This window comes from Miscanthus floridulus, chromosome 3 (genome assembly GCF_019320115.1).
Source record: "Miscanthus floridulus cultivar M001 chromosome 3, ASM1932011v1, whole genome shotgun sequence".
Classification (NCBI taxonomy): Eukaryota; Viridiplantae; Streptophyta; class Magnoliopsida; order Poales; family Poaceae; genus Miscanthus; species Miscanthus floridulus.
In genome coordinates, this window is record NC_089582.1 from 122,974,195 (window position 1) to 122,996,484 (window position 22,290).

Consider the following 22,290-nt stretch of genomic DNA (forward strand, 5'->3'; position numbering starts at 1 on the left):
ATACTGCCACTGCAAGCGTAAATGTGAAAAAGTGGACGTGGACAGTGATTTATTTAATGTAAAAAATCGGTGGTGCGTGTGGCACGCGTGAGTCTTCACGTAAAAATATAGTATTAATGGCATATCCATCCAAATACGCAAAAGATAAATCATTGATATGTAGGGGCAATTAGTTCTTTTGCTATTTGCATTGATTCATGAGTCCAATAATCCTCCAACAACATATATTTAGAGACGAAGGGAATACGCCTCACTAAAGGATGAGCGAAGTTATCGCGCGACGGGTCGACCCGTCTTCTCCGCCGCGATGCCCCCTCCCTCGCGGCCTCTGTTCCACCGCACGCGCCCCTCATCCGTCGTCCCCTCCCTTGCGCATCCACCACCGGTGCCCAGGCTGCTCCCGCCGCCTCGGCCTCGTCGCCCGACCCACCTTCCCGCCACTACCTCCTCGACCCCGCCCTCCCCTAACCACAAGACAGCAGTCGGTGAACTTCGCCCCCGATGCCCTCGTTGGCGTCATCCTTGCCCCGACCCCTGCCAGTGGCGGCCGGCGGCTCCCGCTGCCTTATTGCGCCACCTACCCCCCTCCCCCGCCCCTCGGTCTCCTCCCCTAATCACAGGGCGCTGGTGAGCTCCGCCGCGACACCCCCACCAGCCCCTCCCAACCACTGTCTACCGCCGCCGTCTCGCACGCCTCCATCGTCGTGTCACGACCGCCATCCCCAAAACCTCCTATAGCCGGCAGAGATGCCATTCCCTAATGCTAGAACCCTAACCCTGACAAACTCTCGTCTCCGACGCCGGCGGCTGGTTCATGGGCTCATGGCCCGCGTGGTCACACGCTCGGCACCTAGCATGACCAGACGCATGCTAGACTTTGCGTAAATGATGCGGTGAACTAAAACCTTGCAAAACTCACCTAGCAGGCTGCACGGATTGCTCACAACAGCCAGTCGAGTGGCCCATCTAAGCCCACAACACCGCACGCACACGGCTAGCCCTGGGCGTTCGGTTAACTGAAACCGATCGTTTCGGTTCTTCGGTTTATGACACAAATTCGGTTCTCTACAAATAGGAACCGATCGGTTCTTCGCAAATCTTGGAACCGAGCAAAATCGGTTTCGGTTAGTTCGGTTCGGTTCCAGTTCCGACCGAACTGATCGAGGATTTACACAAGCAGCAAAAAAAAAGAATAGAAAAAATAGGAAAAAAGATTTTTAAAAAAGCACAATGCCGAGATTTTAAAAAATGTGAGGGTGTGAGGCTGTGAGGGGGTGTCATCCACCTTTTATATCTAGGGTTAAGTTGTTATTAGGCCTAGGTTGTAAGGTTTATTGGGCTTATTTGTGAATTTCGGTTAACCGAGCACAGGAACTGAAATTTGATCAGTTAATTCGTTTCTTAAGAACTGAGAACCGAACAGCTAACCGGAATTTTTGGTTCCGGTTCTTTCGGTTTCGGTTCCGGTTCTTTTGGTTCGGTTTTCGTTTGTCGGTTATTTTTGCCCAGCCTTACACACGGCACACACGAGCTTGCCTATTCAAGTACTCAATGCAGACCAGTATTATAGCTATTTGTTGTGTATGTTCCCGTGTTTCCTTCTGCTGATTTTGTTGGCAATGCCCTCCAGGACTGTACAGGAACATGGTTACTTTATGGTTTCGTGCAATGGTGGGCTTAACCAAATGCAAGCTACAGCAAGCAATTGGTAAAACCTTATTTGTATTGATTCAGCGGCTTGTAAAATATAGAACTGTGGATATTTAATGGCTGTAATGATATTGACTTTGGTGTTGATGATATTTGATGGATGTAATGATCTGAACTTGATGTGCAACCGTAATGTTTGTGATATTGTAATGTACTTGATGCTGCTGGATATCTGCATTTGTATATGTTGATTTGAATTTGATTATTTGTTAATTTGTTTGTGGGCTGGTCTAGGCAGATTTGATATGGGCCTGGATTGTAATTAATGTTGGGCCTCAATGATAAAAAACACACATCAATTTATAGCTGGGCTAAAAATATTTGGATTAATTGGGCTGATTTAAAAAATAATAATGAAAAAAGCCCATGCTATATGGACCAAATGTTAATTGCCACATCATCCACCATTGTCATTTGCGACGTCATCTGCCACGGACAAGTGCTATGTCACCATACGTTGTGACAAGTTTAGCGCTGTCACAAGTTAGTGACAGACTGACAGGAGAACTGTTGTTACTGACATTGTCCTTTGATGGTCATCATAGAAGCTGGTTAGTGACCCAGCTATGACGATAGTCACTTTATCACTGTAGGCAGTCTGTGATAGAAAACAAGTTATCATCATCATAATATGACTATCACAAAAAGCCCAAATTTCTTATACTCCATCCACTCTGAATTATAAGTCGTTTTGATTTTTTTAGTCATCCATTTTGCTATGTATCTTATAAAATGGATGACTAAAAAAGTCCAAACGACTTATAATTTGAAACGGAGAGAGTATTTGCTCGCTGGGTGTCTGAATCTCCTCTGGTAATTTTTACGCGTCAAATAATTTTCAAAAAGACTCGGAGGAGGTGAGAGAAGCTCTCATGCGTGGACGAGCAGTAACATGTCCTCTCCTCTCCGTTGGGAGAAGGAAGTTAATTTGCTGACGTGTCTATTTTCATCGTTTCGTTGGTTATACTACTGGGGATCAGAGGAGGGCAACTCACATCAATTTTCAAAAAAAGTACTACAGTGAAAAACAAAAATTACATTACTTTTCTGGGAAAGTTACCATGGGACGCTAGCTCTATATAAACCGGGGGGTGCACTCACGCCGTGCTGAACTGATTGTCTCCTCCACATTCCTTTTTCTTCTCTTCCAAGTACGTAACAGAACTCCTGCAGTCCTGCGTGTGAACTCCTGCAGTTGCGCCCATGGCGAGGATTCACCGTAGCAGAGGGCGCCGCGGCGGCCAACAAGCCAACCCGCGGGTCGATCAGGCGCGGGGCTCCGCGGCAGCAGGCGAGACGAGGCGAACCCAAGCGGCGCTGAGGCTGGGAACCGCAACGGGCACGGCTACGACGACCACTCGCGCGTCGGCCAGAGCCAGCCCGCCGATCCGCGCCAAGCCGGGCCACCCCTTGCGGAGGAGCCCGCCGCGCTGCTGTGGAAGGAGTTCGAGGTGCTCGGCATCCACGTCCGCCGCGCCAAGCCCGTGTTCCCGCCGCGGGGACGCCGTGCGTCGTCAGGGCCAACCGCTTCCTCGGCCGCCTCGTCGACGAGGACCTGAAGTCCCTGCACCAGTACAGCGTAAGTGCCCACTCTTCGTTCGTTGTTGGCTTTGATCTGATCTGACCTAGCGCCATTGCCGTGGGTTCCCGTGTTTGTGGTGGTTCGTTTCGTTGTAGGTGACCATTTCGCCGGAGCCGACGACCAAGGGCGCGTACAGGGAGGTCATGACGAAGTTGGTGTCCGAGAACCAGCACACGGAGCTCGGCGGCCACTTCCCGGCGTACGACGGCCGTGACTCGCTCTTCACCGCGGGCGCGCTGCCGTTCGGCACCAAGGAGTTCGAGGTCACCCTCTCTGCAGGCGGCGACAAAAGGTATGTAAACTCTGCTTCTCCCTTGTTGGCCGCCGCGGAGATGCGAATATGCGATACAATTGCTCGACGAATTGTGCAGGATGGACAGGAAGTACAAGGTGGTGATCAATCATGCGACAGCGGTCAGCCTGCTGCAGCTGAGGATGCTGTTGGCGGGCTACCCCACTGACATCCCCGCGCAGGCGCTGCAGGTCCTCGAGACCGTGCTGGGTGACGTCCTCCTCAACGAACGGGACATAGAGTAATTGACGAAACATTCACCGTCTCTGAGTATCTCACTGTGTTTATGATTTTGGATGATAAATGTTCTTCGTCTGGGCTGTGAACAGACGCGTCCCGATTGGCACCAATGGTCATACACTGGGTGTTGAGGCATGGAAGGGGCTCTATCAGAGCATCAGGTCAACACAGGACGGCTTGTCTCTGATTGCAGGTCAGATATCAGTTCAATACTGAACGTGGGTTTTCCGTTTTCCTTTTCAGTTATGTACAGTATGGCATAGGATGTTTGGATAGCAGAACTAGCCAGATAGGGGAAATTTGGATAAAATATGTACTTGTGTAAATTCATTTATGTGGTCGGTGGAATGGAAATAATATCTATTTCAGATCATTTGGACGCTGTTCTTTCATGTGATTGCTTTAAAGAAAACCTTTGGGTTGCACTTGTACATGACTACTAGACTACTAGTAATATTGTAGTTTAGAGCTTGTGTCTTTGCTAAATTTGTAATGTGCTGTAATTTTTCCATTGTAGACGTGTCCTCATCAGTTTTCGTTCAACCCCTGCTGCTGATTGACTTCGTTCAGAAGACCCTAAAGATAGATATCGTGGATAGGAACTTGACTGAACCTGAGTATGATAAGGTATCCACGCTTTCTCCTGCCCTGATACAAAATGCAATGTGCAAAAGAACTTCAGATGTATGATGCTGTTTTCTGAATTCAGCTCTTGAAGGCCCTCAGGGGTGTGAAGATTGAAGTCACACACAGAGGTAATAAACGCCGTAGGTACAGAATTACTAGCTTGTCAGTGAAGCCTACTAATGATTTGAGGTAGGATTGCTCTACTTTGCATTTATGTTCAACTTAGACTCTCTATTTCCGAATTATATGGTGCCATCAAATTCTGCAATCAGCACTTCTAATCAAATGTTTCTTGGATCCTTAAAATATCAGTTTTGAATCAACGAGTGGAGCTACAAAGACTGTCATTGATCACTTCAGAGAAAGGTACAACCTGGACCTGAAATACAAATCTCTCCCATGCATCGATGTTGGTAGTGAGCAGAAGCCAATTTATCTTCCTATAGAGGTTGGTAATTATGGACTTCTCAACTTCAACATGATATATTATGCTTTTATATTCCTTACTTGTCCATAGATTCTGCTGCTATTTCTGAATGTCAATTTAAATTTTAGGTTTGCAAGATAGTTCCTAGGCAGTGTTACCAGAAAAAGGTGGAAGACAGTCAGGTTTCTACTCTAAGGAAGTCAGCCTCCATCCAGCCTGAACCGGAGTGTCGACAAAAGATGCTCGGCAGTCCACCGAGGGGTATCCCACGATGGTAGAGTTGTCGTAGAGGTGAGCGAGATCAGAAACGAGATGGTAATACAAGCACTAAGACACAAAATTTAGATAGGTTTGGCCGTCAGTATGACGTAATACCTACATCCTGTGTTCTGATGTATTGCATTGAGATATATGGATCGTGTCCACTAGGGGACCCCTGCCTCTCCTTATATAGTCTGGAGGGGCAGGGTTACAAGAAAAATATCCTATTTGGTACTATACAATAGCTTACGGTGCACGCCTTGATCTTGTGAGCTGGGCCACCTCTGATGGTGCGGCCCATGTCTTGTCTTGTGGATACCGGGAACCATACCCTCACAGCTAGTCCCCGAGCCTGACAGTAGGTGACGTAGTCACGTGGTGCCAGGGTCAAAAAGTAGAAGACCAGCCGAGCAGGCAACCAGTCCCCGGGCATAGCCTCGAGATGAGAACAAGCACATTCACCGCAAGGTGAAGTGTGCCCACTTAGTCCCCGAGCCTGCTGGAAGATGAAGAATGAATCTTGTAGTAGGGTCAAAGAAAAAGAAGTCTAAAAGCTTGCCGACGTCGTCTGACATGTGCGTATCAAGACCCCAGACGTGCTGCCCAAAATCAGCACTCTAATCCGAACAGCATGGAGCAGCTTGATAGCACACCGACGAGACGTAGCAAGATCTGACCACCAAGGGAGCACCGAGAAGTTTTGGCCCGGCCTGCGGGCTCACGGCCCGGCCCGAGAACGGCACAACACGGTGGCCACCGGGCCCAGGCCGGCCTGGCCCGAGCGACCAGGACGGGCTTGGGCCACCACCCTGGCCCGTGGCACGGCACGGGCACGGCCCAGTCCAAAGAGGCGGCCCGGTGCCCCCATGGCCCATTGGCTGGCCAGCCCAACAAGCCCCCTCTCCCGGCTTCCCCAGTCCCCCTCTTGATATAAAATGCAGGCGCCGCTGCCCCTAACCCTAACCCTAGCTTCACATTCCAAACGCCTCGCCGCTGAGTCGCTGATCGCTCTCCGCTCTCGCCTCGCGTCTGGTGCCTCGACGCCTCATCCTCAATTTGTCACCGCCGTTCGCCTGGTGCTTGTCGGCCCTGCTCCGGTGACCTCGCCGCCGGTCCTGCACCTCGCCTCCCTCCCTCCTTTCCCTTTTCTCCTTCTCCTCCCTCCTTTCCCTCCTCTCCTCCTCCGGTGTACCATACGCCCCTAACCCTAACCCTAGCTTCACATTCCAAATCGCCTCGCCGCTGAGTCGCTGACCGCTCTCCGCTCTCGCCTCGCGTCTGGTGCCTCGACGCCTCGTCCTCGATCTGTCGCCGCCGTTCGCCTGGTGCTCGCCGGTCCTACTCCGGTGACCTCGCCGTCGGTCCTGCACCTCGCCTCCCTCCCTCCTTTCCCTCTTCTCCTTCTCCTCCCTCCTTTCCCTCCTCTCCTCCTCTGGTGTACCATACTACCATGTGAGTGGCTTCTGCCTGTCAGTCATTCCGCTGCCGCTCGCCGTCGTTCTAACCGGTGTCTCTCTCCTCTAGTTCGGTCTTGGGCTCTTGGCTGGCTCCCTGCCCCTAGCCTCTTCTCCGGCACTGGGCTCCGGTGGCGTAGGTGAGTCGAAACCCTAACCCTAGATCTGTCTCTCTCTTTCACTCACTGTCACTCTCTTGTCTCTATTCTTGTAAGTTCTAAATTTGTAATCTTCTTCTTCATCTTCTTCGCGGGTTGGTGCCTGACGCCGTGTCATCCTCCTCTGGAGGCGCCATGGCAAGCCCACCAGTGTCAAAGCGCCCCTATCCACCGTCAAGGGGCGGTGCTGGAGCTGGAGCTAGGGGCTGGGGCCGGGCCGGCCGGCCGTCCCCCTCCCCCCCTCCCTTGGCCTCGGATTGGGAGGTTCTGGAAGTGGAGAACGACGACGACATCCGTGAGGATGCAGCCGGGCTATTCGGCATCGATCTCGGTGACGGTGATGGCACCCATCCGATTGATCTTGATGCCGGCGACGACAACGGTGGGGTGGCAGCCTCCACTGACACTCATGGTACCTCATCGACTGGTGGTGGTGGTAAGCTCATATCTGCTGTTTGGGAGGATTTCACTGAGATTAAGGAAAATAACATACGAGTAGCTGCTATCTGTAAAATGTGTGGCAAGAGGTATACTACTAGATCTGCTGCTGGCACTGGTCATTTGAAAAGGCACCAGAAATCTTGCAAGGCTAAACATGATAACGATAAGAGGGTCCAGTCTAGGCTTGCTCTGAATGCTGATGGTTTGCATAACTGGGTGTATGACCCTGCTATTGCTCGTATTGAGTTGTGCCGGTTGATTGCTAGGCTGGACCTTCCATTAGGCATAGGTGAGACACAGGCCTGAGAGGATTACATTAAGCATGCTTATAACCCTAGATTTGAGAAGGTTTCCAGACAGGCCACTACTAGAGATATGGGTAAATTGTTTGCTGAGCAACGTTCTATGCTTATGAATTCTTTGTTTCCTGCTTGCTCATCTGTGTCATTGACATCTGACATTTGGTCTGGTAATGCTAAGGAGGACTATATTTCTGTTGTTGCTCATTATGTTAGTGCTGATTGGGAGTTGCAGAAAAAGGTTATAGGTTTTAGGCTAATTAAGGTGTCACATTCTAGTGAAAACATTGCTGAGAAGATATCTATTGTGGTTGAGGAGTTTGGGTTGATTGACAAGATCTTTGCTGTCACTTTAGACAATGCTTCAGCTAATTCTAAGGCTTATGATATCTTGCAACCTGTCTTGTTTGGTTACTTGGGTTCTTATCCTGCACCTACACATGATGATCCTCACAAGGTCAAGTATTTGCTTGTGCATCAGCGTTGTGCCTGTCATATCATTAATCTCATTGTCAAATCTGGCTTGAAGAGGTTGAAACCTTTTATTGAAGATTTCAGAACTGCAATAAAATTTTTGAATTCCTCTAATCAAAGAATTACATTATTCAAAAAACACTGTATTGCTCAGGGTATAAGGCCTAGAAAGTTTGGATTGGATATGGATGTTAGATGGAATTCCACCTATTTAATGCTTAAGCATTTGCTACCATACAAAGAAGTATTTTCTGTGTGGCTTAACTTTAATTATGGTTCAGAATTGTTGACTGCACAGCATTGGTATGTTGCTAAACAGATAATGGTGTTCCTGGAACTCTTTTATGATTCTACTGTTGTTCTGTCTGGTGTTTACTATCCCACAACTACACTTGTTTTGCATCATATCCTTGACATTGCTGAGCATCTGCATAAAGCTAAAACAGATCAAAATTTTAGAATGATTGCTTATCCTATGAAGCTTAAATTTCTTAAATATTAGGAGAAAATTCCATTGCTCTATTCATATGCATTCATTCTTGATCCTAGAGCTAAGATCAAAGGATTCTTTAATGTGCTTGAATTGCTTGCTCAACATACTGGATCCAGTTATAGTTTATACTATGGTGATGTCAAAGCTGAATTGTACAGATTGTTTTACAAGTATGAGCAGAAATTTGGTGGGGCAGCTAGGACTCAAAGGGTTTCACAGCCTTCAGCTCATTGTGGTAAGAGAAAGGAGGCATGAGGAAGGATCTTTGGAGGTCCTGGTGCTTCCCCTGGCTCTGGCTGTTCCCCCTCATCTTCATCTACTCCATCTGGTTCTGGTGTCACTAGTGAGCTCTCAGCTTACTTGGACAGTGACCCTGTCACATGTTATGAGGAATCCTTTGATATACTGCTCTGGTGGCGTGACCACAAGCTAACCTATCCAATTCTATCTATTATGGCTCGAGATATCATGCCTGTTCCTGTATCTAGTGTCTCTTCCGAGTCTTGTTTCAGCTGTACAGCTAGGATACTCGAAGACCGACGGCGGCGCTTGTTGCCGGAGCATGTGGAGATGCTCACCTGCATGAAGGACTAGGAGCAAGCAGTAAGAAGAGAACAGCATGCACCTGAGGATATGGACCTAGAGGAGGCATTCAAGAACATCTTCCTTGATGGTGAAGGCGAAGCCAGCGGCAGCGGCAATGGCGGTGCTGCTGGTGCTGGATAGAAGAAGTGAAGAACCTCTCCTCTCGCTCTCAGGTACTCAACTCAAATCTATAACTATAAGTACCAGCCTGTTTACATTAATGGCAAAACAATAACATGAATTATGTATAATTTTGCAGGTACTTTTGGACTTCTTTTGCTATGCTGGATACAACAAGTGAAGAAGAACTGGAGAGAGGAGAGCCTGAGAGGTACTGACTGTCTATCTCAACTAAATACTATGACTCAATCAACTCAATACTTTTGGACTGATTGGATTCTTCTATTTTTGCAGGTACTTTTGGAGTTTTGGTCTTTTGCTGGTGGCTAGTGCTGTGCTGGACTGCTGGTCTGCTGTGCTGTGCTGTGAAGCTGTGTGAGTGACTGAGTGTGGACTCTGATTCTGTCATTCTGTTTCTGTGAACTTTGCCACAGTCATTCTGTGAACTTTGCCACAGCTGTTGGCTTTTGTAATAACACATTAAGACTAAGACTTTGAGCTGGCTGCAATCTTTTTTTCTTTTTAGGGTTTCTCACAAGGGTGAGTTTTACCTAGAAATATTTTTAATGAGGTGTCTTTGCACAAAACAGCTCCTTTTGATCATCATTTTCATATAATCTAGCCTCCTTTTGTCTTTGTGCTGTGATCTGTGATGTGAACTGTCAGTCTGTCACTGACTGTGAATAAAAATAGTAACTTGATCGGTTAATAGTTGTGTGAATGTGAATGTGATTATGTGAATGTTGAATGTTGATCAAATCAGTTCATAACTGTGTATGAATGTGAATGTTGATAACTGTGTGTGAATGTGAATGAAAATGCGATCTTTTGTTTGTTTAAATTTAAAAATGAAGTGTTTCAGCACTTGGTGGTTTTTTGGAGGTGTTTTTTTTTATCTGTCGGGCTGTAGGCCGGCCCGGCACGGTGAAAATGGCCGTGCCCAACGGGCGGCACGGCACGGCCAAACGGCCCACGGGCTGTGCCTTGGGCCGAAGGGCAGGCACGAGCACGGTGCAGACACGGCCCGACAGGCACGGCGGCCCGTTGAGGCACGGCACCGTTCCGGGCCGGCACGGCCTGATGGCCATGTATACAGAGAAGCTCTCATGCGTGGACGAGCAGTAACATGTCCTCCTCTGCTCTCCGTTGGGAGAAGGAAGTTAATTTGCTGACGTGTCTATTTTCATCGTTTCGTTGGTTATACTACAATTTTCAAAAAAAGTACTACAGTGAAAAACAAAAATTACATTACTTTTCTGGGAAAGTTACCATGGGACGCTAGCTCTATATAAACCGGGGGTGCACTCACGCCGTGCTGAACTGATTGCCTCCTCCATATTCCTTTTTCTTCTCTTCCAAGTACGTAACAGAACTCCTGCAGTCCTGCGTGTGAACTCCTGCAGTTGCGCCCATGGCGAGGATTCACCGTAGCAGAGGGCGCCGCGGCGGCCGACAAGCCAACCCGCGGGTCGATCAGGCGCGGGGCTCCGGCGGCAGCAGGCGAGACGAGGCGAACCCGAGCGGCGCTGAGGCTGGGAACCGCAACGGGCACGACTACGACGACCACTCGCGCGTCGGCCGGAGCCAGCCCGCCGATCCGCGCCAAGCCGGGCCACCCCTCGCGGAGGAGCCCGCCGCGCTGCTGTGGAAGGAGTTCGAGGTGCTCGGCATCCACGTCCGCCGCGCCAAGCCCGTGTTCCCGCCGCGGGGACGCCGTGCGTCGTCAGGGCCAACCGCTTCCTCGGCCGCCTCGACGAGGACCTGAAGTCCCTGCACCAGTACAACGTAAGTGCCCACTCTTCGTTCGTTGTTGGCTTTGATCTGATCTGACCTAGCGCCATTGCCGTGGGTTCCCGTGTTTGTGGTGGTTCGTCTCGTTGTAGGTGACCATTTCGCTGGAGCCGACGACCAAGGGCGCGTACAGGGAGGTCATGACGAAGTTGGTGTCCGAGAACCAGCACACGGAGCTCGGCGGCCGCTTCCCGGCGTACGACGGCCGTGACTCGCTCTTCACCGCGGGCGCGCTGCCGTTCGGCACCAAGGAGTTCGAGGTCACCCTCTCTGCAGGCGGCGACAAAAGGTATGTAAACTCTGCTTCTCCCTTGTTGGCCGCCGCGGAGATGCGAATATGCGATACAATTGCTCGACGAATTGTGCAGGATGGACAGGAAGTACAAGGTGGTGATCAATCATGCGACAGCGGTCAGCCTGCTGCAGCTGAGGATGCTGTTGGCGGGCTACCCCACTGACATCCCCGCGCAGGCGCTGCAGGTCCTCGAGACCGTGCTGGGTGACGTCCTCCTCAACGAACGGGACATAGAGTAATTGACGAAACATTCACCGTCTCTGAGTATCTCACTGTGTTTATGATTTTGGATGATAAATGTTCTTCGTCTGGGCTGTGAACAGACGCGTCCCGATTGGCACCAATGGTCATACACTGGGTGTTGAGGCATGGAAGGGGCTCTATCAGAGCATCAGGTCAACACAGGACGGCTTGTCTCTGATTGCAGGTCAGATATCAGTTCAATACTGAACGTGGGTTTTCCGTTTTCCTTTTCAGTTATGTACAGTATGGCATAGGATGTTTGGATAGCAGAACTAGCCAGATAGGGGAAATTTGGATAAAATATGTACTTGTGTAAATTCATTTATGTGGTCGGTGGAATGGAAATAATATCTATTTCAGATCATTTGGACGCTGTTCTTTCATGTGATTGCTTTAAAGAAAAACTTTGGGTTGCACTTGTACATGACTACTAGACTACTAGTAATATTGTAGTTTAGAGCTTGTGTCTTTGCTAAATTTGTAATGTGCTGTAATTTTTCCATTGTAGACGTGTCCTCATCAGTTTTCGTTCAACCCCTGCTGCTGATTGACTTCGTTCAGAAGACCCTAAAGATAGATATCGTGGATAGGAACTTGACTGAACCTGAGTATGATAAGGTATCCACGCTTTCTCCTGCCCTGATACAAAATGCAATGTGCAAAAGAACTTCAGATGTATGATGTTGTTTTCTGAATTCAGCTCTTGAAGGCCATCAGGGGTGTGAAGATTGAAGTCACACACAGAGGTAATAAACGCCGTAGGTACAGAATTACTAGCTTGTCAGTGAAGCCTACTAATGATTTGAGGTAGGATTGCTCTACTTTGCATTTATGTTCAACTTAGACTCTCTATTTCCGAATTATATGGTGCCATCAAATTCTGCAATCAGCACTTCTAATCAAATGTTTCTTGGATCCTTAAAATATCAGTTTTGAATCAACGAGTGGAGCTACAAAGACTGTCATTGATCACTTCAGAGAAAGGTACAACCTGGACCTGAAATACAAATCTCTCCCATGCATCGATGTTGGTAGTGAGCAGAAGCCAATTTATCTTCCTATAGAGGTTGGTAATTATGGACTTCTCAACTTCAACATGATATATTATGCTTTTATATTCCTTACTTGTCCATAGATTCTGCTGCTATTTCTGAATGTCAATTTAAATTTTAGGTTTGCAAGATAGTTCCTAGGCAGTGTTACCAGAAAAAGGTGGAAGACAGTCAGGTTTCTACTCTAAGGAAGTCAGCCTCCATCCAGCCTGAACCGGAGTGTCGACAAAAGATGCTCGGTAGTCTACTGAGGGGTATCCCACGATGGTAGAGTTGTCGTAGAGGTAAGCGAGATCAGAAACGAGATGGTAATACAAGCACCAAGACACAAAATTTAGACAGGTTCAGCCGTCAGTATGACGTAATACCTACATCCTGTGTTCTGATGTATTGCATTGAGATATATGGATCGTGTCCACTAGGGGACCCCTGCCTCTCCTTATATAGTCTGGAGGGGCAGGGTTACAAGAAAAGTATCCTATTTGGTACTATACAATAGCTTGCGGTGCACGCCTTGATCTTGTGGGTTGGGCCACCTCTGATGGTGCGGCCCATGTCTTGTCTTGTGGATACCGGGAACCATACCCTCACAGCTAGTCCCCGAGCCTGACAGTAGGTGACGTAGTCACGTGGTGCCAGGGTCAGAAAGTAGAAGACCAGCCGAGCAGGCAGCCAGTCCCCGGGCATAGCCTCGAGATGAGAACAAGCACATTCACCGCAAGGTGAAGTGTGCCCACTTAGTCCCCGAGCCTGCTGGAAGATGAAGAATGAATCTTGTAGTAGGGTCAAAGAAAAAGAAGTCTAAAAGCTTGCCGACGTCGTCTGACATGCGCGTATGAAGACCCCAGACGTGCTGCCCAAAATCAGCACCCTGATCCGAACAGCATGGAGCAGCTTGATAGCACACCGACGAGACGTAGCAAGATCCGACCACCAAGGGAGCACCGAGGAGTTTTGGCCCGGCCCGCGGGCTCGCGGCCTGGCCCGAGAACGGCACGGCATGGTGGCCATCGGGCCCAGGCCGGCCTGGCCCGAGCGACCAGGACGGGCTTGGGCCGCCACCCTGGCCCGTGGCACGGCACGGGCACGGCCCGGTCCAAAGAGGCGGCCCGGTGCCCCCACGGCCCATTGGCTGGCCAGGCCAACAAGCCCCCTCTCCTGGCTCCCCCAGTCCCCCTCTTGATATAAAATGCAGGCGCCGCTGCCCCTAACCCTAACCCTAGCTTCACATTCCAAATGCCTCGCCGCTGAGTCGCTGATCGCTCTCCGCTCTCGCCTCGCGTCTGGTGCCTCGACGCCTCATCCTCGATCTGTCACCGCCGTTCGCCTGGTGCTCGCCGGCCCTGCTCCGGTGACCTCGCCGCCGGTCCTGCACCTCGCCTCCCTCCTTCCTTTCCCTCCTCTCCTCCTCCGGTGTACCATACGCCCCTAACCCTAACCCTAGCTTCACATTCCAAATCGCCTCGCCGCTGAGTCGCTGACCGCTCTCCGCTCTCGCCTCGCGTCTAGTGCCTCGACGCCTCGTCCTCGATCTGTCGCCGCCGTTCGCCTGGTGCTCGCCGGTCCTGCTCCGGTGACCTCGCCGTCGGTCCTGCACCTCGCCTCCCTCCCTCATTTCCCTCTTCTCCTTCTCCTCCCTCCTTTCCCTCCTCTCCTCCTCCGGTGTACCATACTACCATGTGAGTGGCTTCTGTCTGTCAGTCGTTCCGCTGCCGCTCGCCGTCGTTCTAACCGGTGTCTCTCTCCTCTGGTTTGGTCTTGGGCTCTTGGCCGGCTCCCTGCCCCCGGCACTGGGCTCTGAGCGAGATGGTAATACAAGCACCAAGACACAAAATTTAGACATATTCGGCCGTCAGTATGACGTAATACCTACATCCTGTGTTCTGATGTATTGCGTTGAGATGTATGGATCGTGCCCACTAGGGGACCCCTGCCTCTCCTTATATAGTCTGGAGGAGCAGGGTTACAAAGAAAGTATCCTATTTGGTACTATACAATAGCTTGCGGTGCACGCCTTGATCTTGTGGGCTGAGCCACCTCTGATGGTGCGGCCTCATGTCTTGTCTTGTGGATACAGGAGGCCATACCCCACACGGAGCAATCCAGTCGTCAGGTTCATGATCTCACTGCACTTTGTGTAATATTGTGTCAGCTGTAAACTGATAAAAACTATCTTTAAGTTTTGTCTAACCTAACTTCCACTTGTCTTAGGTTGTTGACCGAAAACGCACTAAACGTGCAAATGAATTTGGCATAGAGTTTGATGACAATCTTACAACAACAGTTGATGCTAGAGTTCTGCTGCCTCCAAATGTACTACTTCCATGAGGTCTGATGTAGTAGTTTTAGGTCTAATGCAGTTTGTGATTGCCTTATGTGCTCTCCTTTTGTTGTTGTAGCTTAAGTATCAAGATTCTGGATCTCAGAAAATGTGGGTTCCAATGAATGGGTACTGGAATATGAAAGACAAGGTATGTCATACTGTCATTAACTTTCTCTTATGTTCTTTAGCGAAGTAATGAATCAAGAAAATATTTTCTTTAATTTTCCATGAATTTGATTGTACATAACTCAATATATTTCTTCTTAATCTATAACCATTGTTTGCATATTTTATTTGGATTGTTTGCAGAAAGTAATCAGCATGTTCGCTTGCTCGTAAACGATCGTAAATTTCCAGCCAGAAACAGTGTTTTTCTCTCACACAAAACCAGCCAGCAGTAAATAATCCACGATCGTTTACGGCCTCCCGAACAGGCTGAATAAATGGTGCCAAAATCAGCAACTGGGCATGTGTTAATTTTTGTCCAGATCAAGTTGAACATGATATTCGTATATGCTATCAGGAAGCACAGAACAAGCTCAAGATCAGAAGATTGACTTACTGCTTGCTATTCTGCCGGATGAAAATGACAGTTTATATGGTATTGTAGTGTTTATGACGGGATACATAGTTTCTTCACTTCTGTTACATATATGTCATGCGTGATAGTGTTAGAATAGGCGCCCTAATGGGCTGGCCTTGGGCCTGGCGCCTAGCCTGTTAGGCTGGCTGTCTTAGGGGTTAAGATAGATAGATTACATTGATAAGGCAAGGATCACCGTTGATTGGGTGTTTCTATAAACCATATTGATCCTTGCCTATATATTGTACCTGTACTGCTGCTAATCTATCAATCAATTCTCGAGACCTATTCGCTCTCATGGTATCAGTCGCCTAGGTTTAGGTCTCCTCTTCCGCTGCCCACTCCACGTGCGCCGGCCCCTCGCCGCGCTGCGCCCCTCCGCGCGCCGGTACACACCGTGCTGCGCCACCATGCCCTCCACCCCTCCAGCAGCCCCCAGGGCTGGGGACGATCTGGCCGCCTCCTCTGCCACCATCCAGGAAGACGCCGTCGCCCAACGCCTCGCCGCAGAGAAGGCCAACGACGCTGCCGCCGCTGCTCAGCGTCTCGAGCGCGAGCGTTAGGCTGCGCGTGATGCTGCCCTAGCACGCGCCCTACAGGTCGAGGAGGAGGCCACGGCCGTGGCTAAGGATCGCGACACCACCGCCCAGCGCGCTAGCGAGGCACTGGCGTGCGCTGCCAAGGAGCGGGCGGCCGCCGCTGCCACCGTTGCTCCGGAACCCTCTGGTGCCGCACCTGGAGGCCCTTCAGCGCCGCCACCCGATCTTCGGGCTGCCATGCTGCATCACGAGGCCGTTGCCCTTCTGCAGCTCCATTCTCAGGCTGTTGCAGTCAGCAACATCCGGAACCACGTCACCACCATCCTCGACGTCGATTCCGGTAACTTCAACCACTGGCGTGATCAGTTCCTTCTCATCCTCGGCAAGTTCTCCCTCCAGGATCACATTCGAGAAGAACCTCCAGCCCCAATTCCTCCTGATTGGGCCCGGATGGACTGCGTCGTCAAGTCCTGGATCGTCGCCACGCTCACCGACGACCCTGGCGAGATCATCTCTGCCCAGGGCTCCACCGCTCGCCATGCCTGGCTCGTCGTCGAGTCGCAGTTCCTTGGCAACCGTGAGGCTCGCTCCATCCACCTCGAGACACGGTTTCACAACCTTGTCCAGGGCAACCTCTCCGTCACCGACTACTGCCGCAAGTTGAAAAAGATGGCCGATGATCTCACGGCCCTTGGCGAGGTCGTCACCGACCACACGCTCATCCTCAACGTGATCCACGGCCTCAACGAGCGCTTCAGCCATGTTGGGACGCTCCTTCGTCGAGCTCGACCGTTCCCCACCTTCCTGGAGGCTCGTGACGACCTCATCCTCGAGGAACTCACCATGGAGACCCGCAAGGACGCACCTGCCACTACGCTAGCCGCCTCCACCACTCCTAGCCCTGCCCCTGTGTCCTCCGGCACGGGCGCTGGGGGGCACTCCAAGCCGCCTAACAACCGTCGTAGCAAGCGCGACGGTGGCGGCAAAGGCAACAGTGGCGGTGGCCCTCCTGGATAGGGGTCACGCCCCACTAGTGGCGCCCAACAGCAGCAGCAGCCGGCCGACAGGTGGCCATGGCCCAGCGTCTACAACCCCTGGACTGGAACCATTCAGATGTGGCTAGGGGGACCTCGTCCACCACTGGCACCCATCCCAGTGCCTCCTCACCTGCAGGCGTAGCAGCAGGCACAACAGCATGCGCAGCAGCAGGCCTTCCTCACCCAACAGCAGCAGCACGCCCTTATTGTCCACCAGTAGGCCGCTGCCCTCCCTGCTCCTAATGGCACTGGACAGTGGGTCGCCCCTGGGTATTACAACCCGGTGGCCGACCTCCCCTCTTGGGACCCGACGACCCTCGCCTCTGCCTTCAGCACCACGTCGCTGACCCCTCCTACGTCCAACGAGTGGTACTTCGACTCAGGTGCTACTTCTCATATGACATCTCAGTCCTCCTCTCTTTCACATGTTCTTCTCCCATGGTACCCTACTCCTTCATCCATTGTTGTCGGTAATGGCTCTCTTCTTCCTGTCACTGCCACTGGCTCTATAGAGTTGTCTCCTAATTTACGTCTTAATAATGTCCTTGTGTCGTCACAAATTATTAAGAATCTTATCTCTGTTCGCCAATTTACTACCGACAATAATTGTTCTGTTGAGTTTGACCCCTCTGGTTGTTCTATGAAGGTTCTTCCATCTCGAACCGAGATCATCAGGTGCAATAGCTCTGGGCCGCTATACCCTCTGTGCCTACCCCCAGCACACTCCCTTGTCGCCTAGGCTTCCTCCCCACTGTGGCATCGGCGTCTTGGCCACCCCGGTCATGAGGCATTGTCGAAGCTCGCGTCTAGTGTCTCCTGTCATATTCAGGATTGCTCAGAGTTATGTCATGCTTGTCAGTTAGGGCGTCATGTTCGTTTGCCCTTTCATGAGTCCACCTCCCGTGCATCCACCAAGTTTGATCTTATACATTGTGATTTATGGACCTCTCCAGTTGTCCGCATTTCTGGTTATAAATACTACTTGGCCATACTTGATGATTGCACTCATTATTTGTGGACGTTTCCTTTGCGGCTTAAATCTGACACTTTCAGCACGCTTGCTCACTTCATCGCTCACACCTCCACCCAGTTTGGTGCCCGGGTCAAGGCTGTTCAGTGCGACAACGGGAAAGAGTTTGATAACTCTAGCTCCCATCAGTTTTTCCTCACTTAGGACATCCACCTTCGCATGTCTTGTCCCTACACATCGTCTCAAAACGGTAAAGCTGAACGCATTATTCGCTCCATCAATAATGTTGTTCGCTCACTGCTCTTTCAGGCATCCTTACCTCCGTTCTACTGGGTAGAGGCCCTCTCTATAGCCACTGTTCTGCTCAACATACTGCCTACCAAGACTCTACAGTTTTCCATGCCACACCTTGCCCTGTTTGGCAAGCCACCAGCATATGATCACCTATGAGTCTTCAGTTGCAAATGTTACCCAAACATGTCGGCTACTGCACCCCACAAACTCTCCCCTAGGTCTGTCCTGTGTGTCTTCCTAGGCTATTCCGCTCATCACAAAGGGTACCGCTGCCTTGACCTCTCCTCCATAGAGTCATTGTCTCCCGGCATGTCATCTTCGATGAAACGACCTTTCCCTTTGCTGAGCGCCATGGTCCTAGTGCTCTAGCAGACCTACAGTTCCTCGATGATGATACTACTGACCCTGTGCTCCCTCCTATTGGACCGATGCATAAGTTTTTGTCTGTAGGAACACCACCCAGCACCGCTGATGTCTCCAGCGCCCCTACCGGTCCCACCGTGACTGTGCTTGGGGCGCCCCTGCCTGCTGATGATCCACCAGTGCCCGCGCTCTACATTCCACCAGCGCTACGGGCGTCGGGGACACCTACCGTGCCACGCACGGCCACCAGGACCAGCTCTCCCATGCCACGCGTGGCCACGACGTTGCCCAACACGCCTAGAGAGGCCTCCCCGCTCTACATCTCGCCTGCCCTGCGTGCAGGCGTAGGACCCCCACCTAGGTTCCCACCTCTCCGATCGGATCGGGCCTTCATGTACCACTACACACGTCGACCCCAACCGCTGGCTCCGCCTGTACCAGCTGCTCCAACACCACCTACTCCGGCTGCTCCTGCACCGGTCGCCCCGCTACCCAAGGGCACCATCGCTGTCATTCCAGTGATGAACCAGCACGCTATGAGCACGTGGTCGAAGAGCGGCTATCGGATGCCTACCTCCTACCACATCGCCCCCCTCTCTGCAGTGCCCAAGACCTTTCATAGCGCTCTCGCTGACCCCAATTGGTGAGCGGCTATGGAAGAAGAACATAGTGCTCTCTTGCAGAATCACACTTGGGACCTCGTGCCTCGACCTCCTCGGGCAAACGTCATCACTGGCAAGTGGATTTTCAAGCACAAGTTTTAGTTCGATGGCTCCCTTAAGAGGTACAAGGCACGCTGGGTTCTTCGTGGCTTTACCCAGCGGCCTGGTGTTGACTTCGATGAGACATTCAGTCCTATGGTGAAGCCCGCTACTGTTCGCACGGTGCTCTCCTTGGCGCTCTCTTGCACCTAGCCCATCCACCAGCTAGATGTGAAGAATGCCTTCCTTCATGGCAATCTATCAGAGGTTGTGTATTGCCAGCAGCCGTCTGGGTTCGAAGATCCAGCTCACCCGGACTTTGTCTGCCTTCTGAAGAAATCCCTTTACGGCCTGAAGTAGGCTCTTCGCGCATGGTACAGCCAGATGGCCTTGTTCCTGCTGTCTATTGGGTTTGTTGAAGCCAAGTCAGACACCTCACTTTTTATTTATCGGCATAGATCAGATATAGCCTACCTGTTGCTCTATGTGGATGATATTGTCCTCATAGCTTCCTCACTCGGTCCCCTTCGGCGGATTATCTCAGCGCTTCAGCAGGAGTTCGCCATGAAAGACCTCGGTGCATTGCATCACTTCCTTGGTATGCAGGTTCAGCGAAGTGGTGATGGCCTCCTCCTCTCATAGCGACAGTATATGCTGGACATTCTAGAACGTGCAGGAATGACAGAGTGCAAGCCATGCTCCACTCTAGTTGACACCAATCCGAAGGTTGCTGCAGCTGATGGGGCCCCTGTGTCTGATGCTACAGACTTCCGTAGCCTTGCTGGAGCTCTCCAGTACCTAACGTTCACCCATCCAGACATTGCATATGCAGTTCAACAGGTCTGCCTCCACATGCATGATCCTCGTGAGCCTCACCTTGCTGCCCTGAAGAGGATTCTTCGCTACGTTCAAGGCGCTCTTCACCTTGGTCTCCTGCTGCGACCGTCTACATCGACTGATCTTGTCGTCTACACCGACGCTGACTGGGCTGGTTGTCCGGACTCTCGCAAGTCCACCTCAGGCTATGCGGTGTTCCTTGGCGACAACCTTGTTTCCTGGTCCTCGAAGCGCCAGAACACAGTGTCAAGATCCAGTGCTGAAGCCGAGTATCGCGCGGTGGCCAACGGAGTTGTAGAGGCTACTTGGCTCCGCTAGCTACTTTTGGAGCTGCATGCCCCTCTATGACATGCCACACTGGTGTATTGTGACAACATCAGTACCGTCTACATGACCTCCAACCTGGTTCAGCATCAGCGCACCAAGCACATTGAGATCGATCTTCACTTCGTCCGGGAGCGAGTCGCCATTGGTGATCTTCGTATTCTGCATGTTCCCACCTCTTCGCAATATGCAGATGTCGACGAAATATGGTCGGCAGTCCACCGAAGGGGGTGCCCGTGGTGGTAGATTATTGGTAGACGGTGCATGTAATCAGGAACCAGATGATTACAGAGGCACAAGACACAAGATTTATACAGGTTCGGCCGCCGTGTTGGCGTAATACCTATGTCCTGTGTCTCATTATTCTGTATTGATTGAGGTGAGATCTGTTATGATCTGTATAATCTAGATGATCTATCCTCTAGGGGGACCCTTGCCCCTCCTTATATACTCCGAAGGGACAAGGTTACAAGTAAAGTATCCAATTTGGTACAATTACAATATAGCGTGCTCCGCACGCTTCATCTTGTGGGCTGGGCCACCTCCGGTGGTGTGGCCCATGTATACCCATGAGGGTATAGGGGGTCTATTCCCCTATAGCTAGTCCCCGAGCGCCTTGTATCCTTCGAGTAGCGCCGTCTTGAGCTTGCCAGAAGGATGTAAGGGGCTCAAGATAAAATTTGAAAAATATTTCCCCCGAAGTGTGCCCACTTTGACTCTGAGTCGAGAAGAGACACCGTCGTCCTTGTAGAATCGGAGGCGTTTGATCCATCAGATCGAGCACATTCACCGCAAGGTGAAGTGTGCCCACTTAGTCCCCGAGCCTGGTAGTAGGTGACGTAGGCACGTGGTGCCAGAGTCTAAAAAGAATTCTCAGTTAGGATGAGAATCCAATCGTCGTACAGGCGATACGAGATGCACCGGCAGGTGCATCGTACCGATGTAGTCCCCGAGCTTGCTGAAAGACGAGGTATGAGCCTTGTAGCAAGGTCTAAATGAGAAAGAATATCCCAACTGTATGCGAGTCGCCAGTCGCATGTAGTTGAGACGCAAAGTCCCCGAGCTGTGGTCGGAGAGTGGTCGAGGCAGTCCCCGAGTACAGGTTGAGGGGCGAGCGGTGAAGTCCCCGAGCTATGGTCGGAGAGTTGTCGAGGCAGTCCCCGAGCACAGGTTGAGGGGAGAGCGGTGAAGTCCCCGAGCTGTGGTCGGAGGGTCGTCAAGGCAGTCCCCGAGCACAGGTTGAGGGGCGAGCAGCGAAGTCCCTGAGCGTAGCTCGAGATCCCTGCAATATAAATATATAGAACGGTAGTATATGATGTACAGACTAATATTTTAAGGAGAAAAATCAACAGTAAAGAAATAGCGTATGACGCTCAGCAGTCATTTACAAATGAGCATGGTGTTAATATGAAGTTTGTGTTTATGCTTAATATAAACCGCCCGACCAGTTAGTATGTAGCTGAGTCTCCAGCCCTAGCTAGCCCGTGAACCATAACGCGGGGCGCGGAGCCCGTGCACGTGTAGGAAGAACAAAGCATCGCTAAGGAGCCGCTGCCGACCACCCATAACGCAGAGGGCAGACGCTCGTGCACGTGTAGGGAGGAGCCGAAGATAGGGCCATTTCTGGAGACATCGAGCGTCAACATGATTGGTCGAGGATTTGCATTAATTATAGCTGTATGTTATCTTTAAGATGGTATACATAGACAAGTGTTATTTGAAGAATAATCACGACGAGGACATTGTGGAGAAACGTCATAATGAAAATTGTGTTA

The 22,290-nt window shown here is 50.9% G+C and overlaps 4 protein-coding genes and 1 long non-coding RNA gene across 6 annotated transcripts; all 5 read left to right on the plus strand.

The window, feature by feature from the left end:
• The first annotated feature begins 2,885 nt into the window (after positions 1 to 2,885).
• Positions 2,886 to 5,544, plus strand: LOC136546750 (protein argonaute 1C-like). Its single transcript, XM_066538724.1, has 7 exons — positions 2,886 to 3,584; positions 3,664 to 3,825; positions 3,914 to 4,017; positions 4,342 to 4,451; positions 4,534 to 4,640; positions 4,764 to 4,817; positions 5,007 to 5,544. The coding sequence occupies exons 1-7, from the start codon at positions 3,436 to 3,438 to the stop codon at positions 5,017 to 5,019; spliced, it is 699 nt and encodes a 232-aa protein (XP_066394821.1). The 5' UTR covers positions 2,886 to 3,435; the 3' UTR covers positions 5,020 to 5,544.
• A 2,631-nt stretch (positions 5,545 to 8,175) lies between these two features.
• Positions 8,176 to 9,661, plus strand: LOC136546752 (uncharacterized). The gene is made up of 3 exons (XR_010781424.1): positions 8,176 to 9,216; positions 9,303 to 9,374; positions 9,458 to 9,661. It is a non-coding gene; the product is annotated as an uncharacterized lncRNA (long non-coding RNA).
• A 1,157-nt stretch (positions 9,662 to 10,818) lies between these two features.
• Positions 10,819 to 14,856, plus strand: LOC136546749 (protein argonaute 1C-like). 2 transcript variants are annotated; one of them, XM_066538722.1, is made up of 9 exons: positions 10,819 to 10,948; positions 11,047 to 11,243; positions 11,323 to 11,484; positions 11,573 to 11,676; positions 12,001 to 12,110; positions 12,193 to 12,299; positions 12,423 to 12,558; positions 12,666 to 12,828; positions 14,756 to 14,856. In XM_066538722.1, the coding sequence occupies exons 2-8, from the start codon at positions 11,095 to 11,097 to the stop codon at positions 12,813 to 12,815; spliced, it is 918 nt and encodes a 305-aa protein (XP_066394819.1). In that variant the 5' UTR covers positions 10,819 to 10,948; positions 11,047 to 11,094; the 3' UTR covers positions 12,816 to 12,828; positions 14,756 to 14,856. The 2 variants fall into 2 exon arrangements, with proteins under 2 accessions (XP_066394819.1, XP_066394820.1); XM_066538723.1 differs by lacking the exon at positions 14,756 to 14,856 and having other exon boundaries at positions 12,423 to 12,476; positions 12,666 to 12,787.
• A 1,004-nt stretch (positions 14,857 to 15,860) lies between these two features.
• On the plus strand, positions 15,861 to 17,006 carry LOC136544330 (uncharacterized). Its single transcript, XM_066536530.1, has 2 exons — positions 15,861 to 15,965; positions 16,050 to 17,006. The coding sequence occupies exons 1-2, from the start codon at positions 15,861 to 15,863 to the stop codon at positions 17,004 to 17,006; spliced, it is 1,062 nt and encodes a 353-aa protein (XP_066392627.1).
• A 3,026-nt stretch (positions 17,007 to 20,032) lies between these two features.
• Positions 20,033 to 20,509, plus strand: LOC136544331 (uncharacterized mitochondrial protein AtMg00810-like). The gene has a single exon (XM_066536531.1). The coding sequence runs from the start codon at positions 20,033 to 20,035 to the stop codon at positions 20,507 to 20,509; it is 477 nt and encodes a 158-aa protein (XP_066392628.1).
• Positions 20,510 to 22,290: the final 1,781 nt, after the last annotated feature.

Excerpts from the sequence above, each read along its gene's own strand:
- LOC136546750 (XM_066538724.1), top strand. The coding sequence starts at position 3,436 with ATGACGAAGTTGGTGTCCGAGAACCAGCACACGGAGCTCGGCGGCCAC. Across the intron at positions 3,826-3,913 it reads CTCAACGAACGGGACATAGA|ACGCGTCCCGATTGGCACCA; the intron begins GTAATTGACGAA and ends GGCTGTGAACAG. Across the intron at positions 4,452-4,533 it reads CTGAACCTGAGTATGATAAG|CTCTTGAAGGCCCTCAGGGG; the intron begins GTATCCACGCTT and ends TTCTGAATTCAG.
- LOC136546749 (XM_066538722.1), top strand. The coding sequence starts at position 11,095 with ATGACGAAGTTGGTGTCCGAGAACCAGCACACGGAGCTCGGCGGCCGC. Across the intron at positions 11,677-12,000 it reads CGGCTTGTCTCTGATTGCAG|ACGTGTCCTCATCAGTTTTC; the intron begins GTCAGATATCAG and ends TTTCCATTGTAG. Across the intron at positions 12,300-12,422 it reads AAGCCTACTAATGATTTGAG|TTTTGAATCAACGAGTGGAG; the intron begins GTAGGATTGCTC and ends TTAAAATATCAG.
- LOC136544330 (XM_066536530.1), top strand. The coding sequence starts at position 15,861 with ATGCCCTCCACCCCTCCAGCAGCCCCCAGGGCTGGGGACGATCTGGCC. Across the intron at positions 15,966-16,049 it reads AACGCCTCGCCGCAGAGAAG|GTCGAGGAGGAGGCCACGGC; the intron begins GCCAACGACGCT and ends CGCGCCCTACAG.
- LOC136544331 (XM_066536531.1), top strand. The coding sequence starts at position 20,033 with ATGACAGAGTGCAAGCCATGCTCCACTCTAGTTGACACCAATCCGAAG.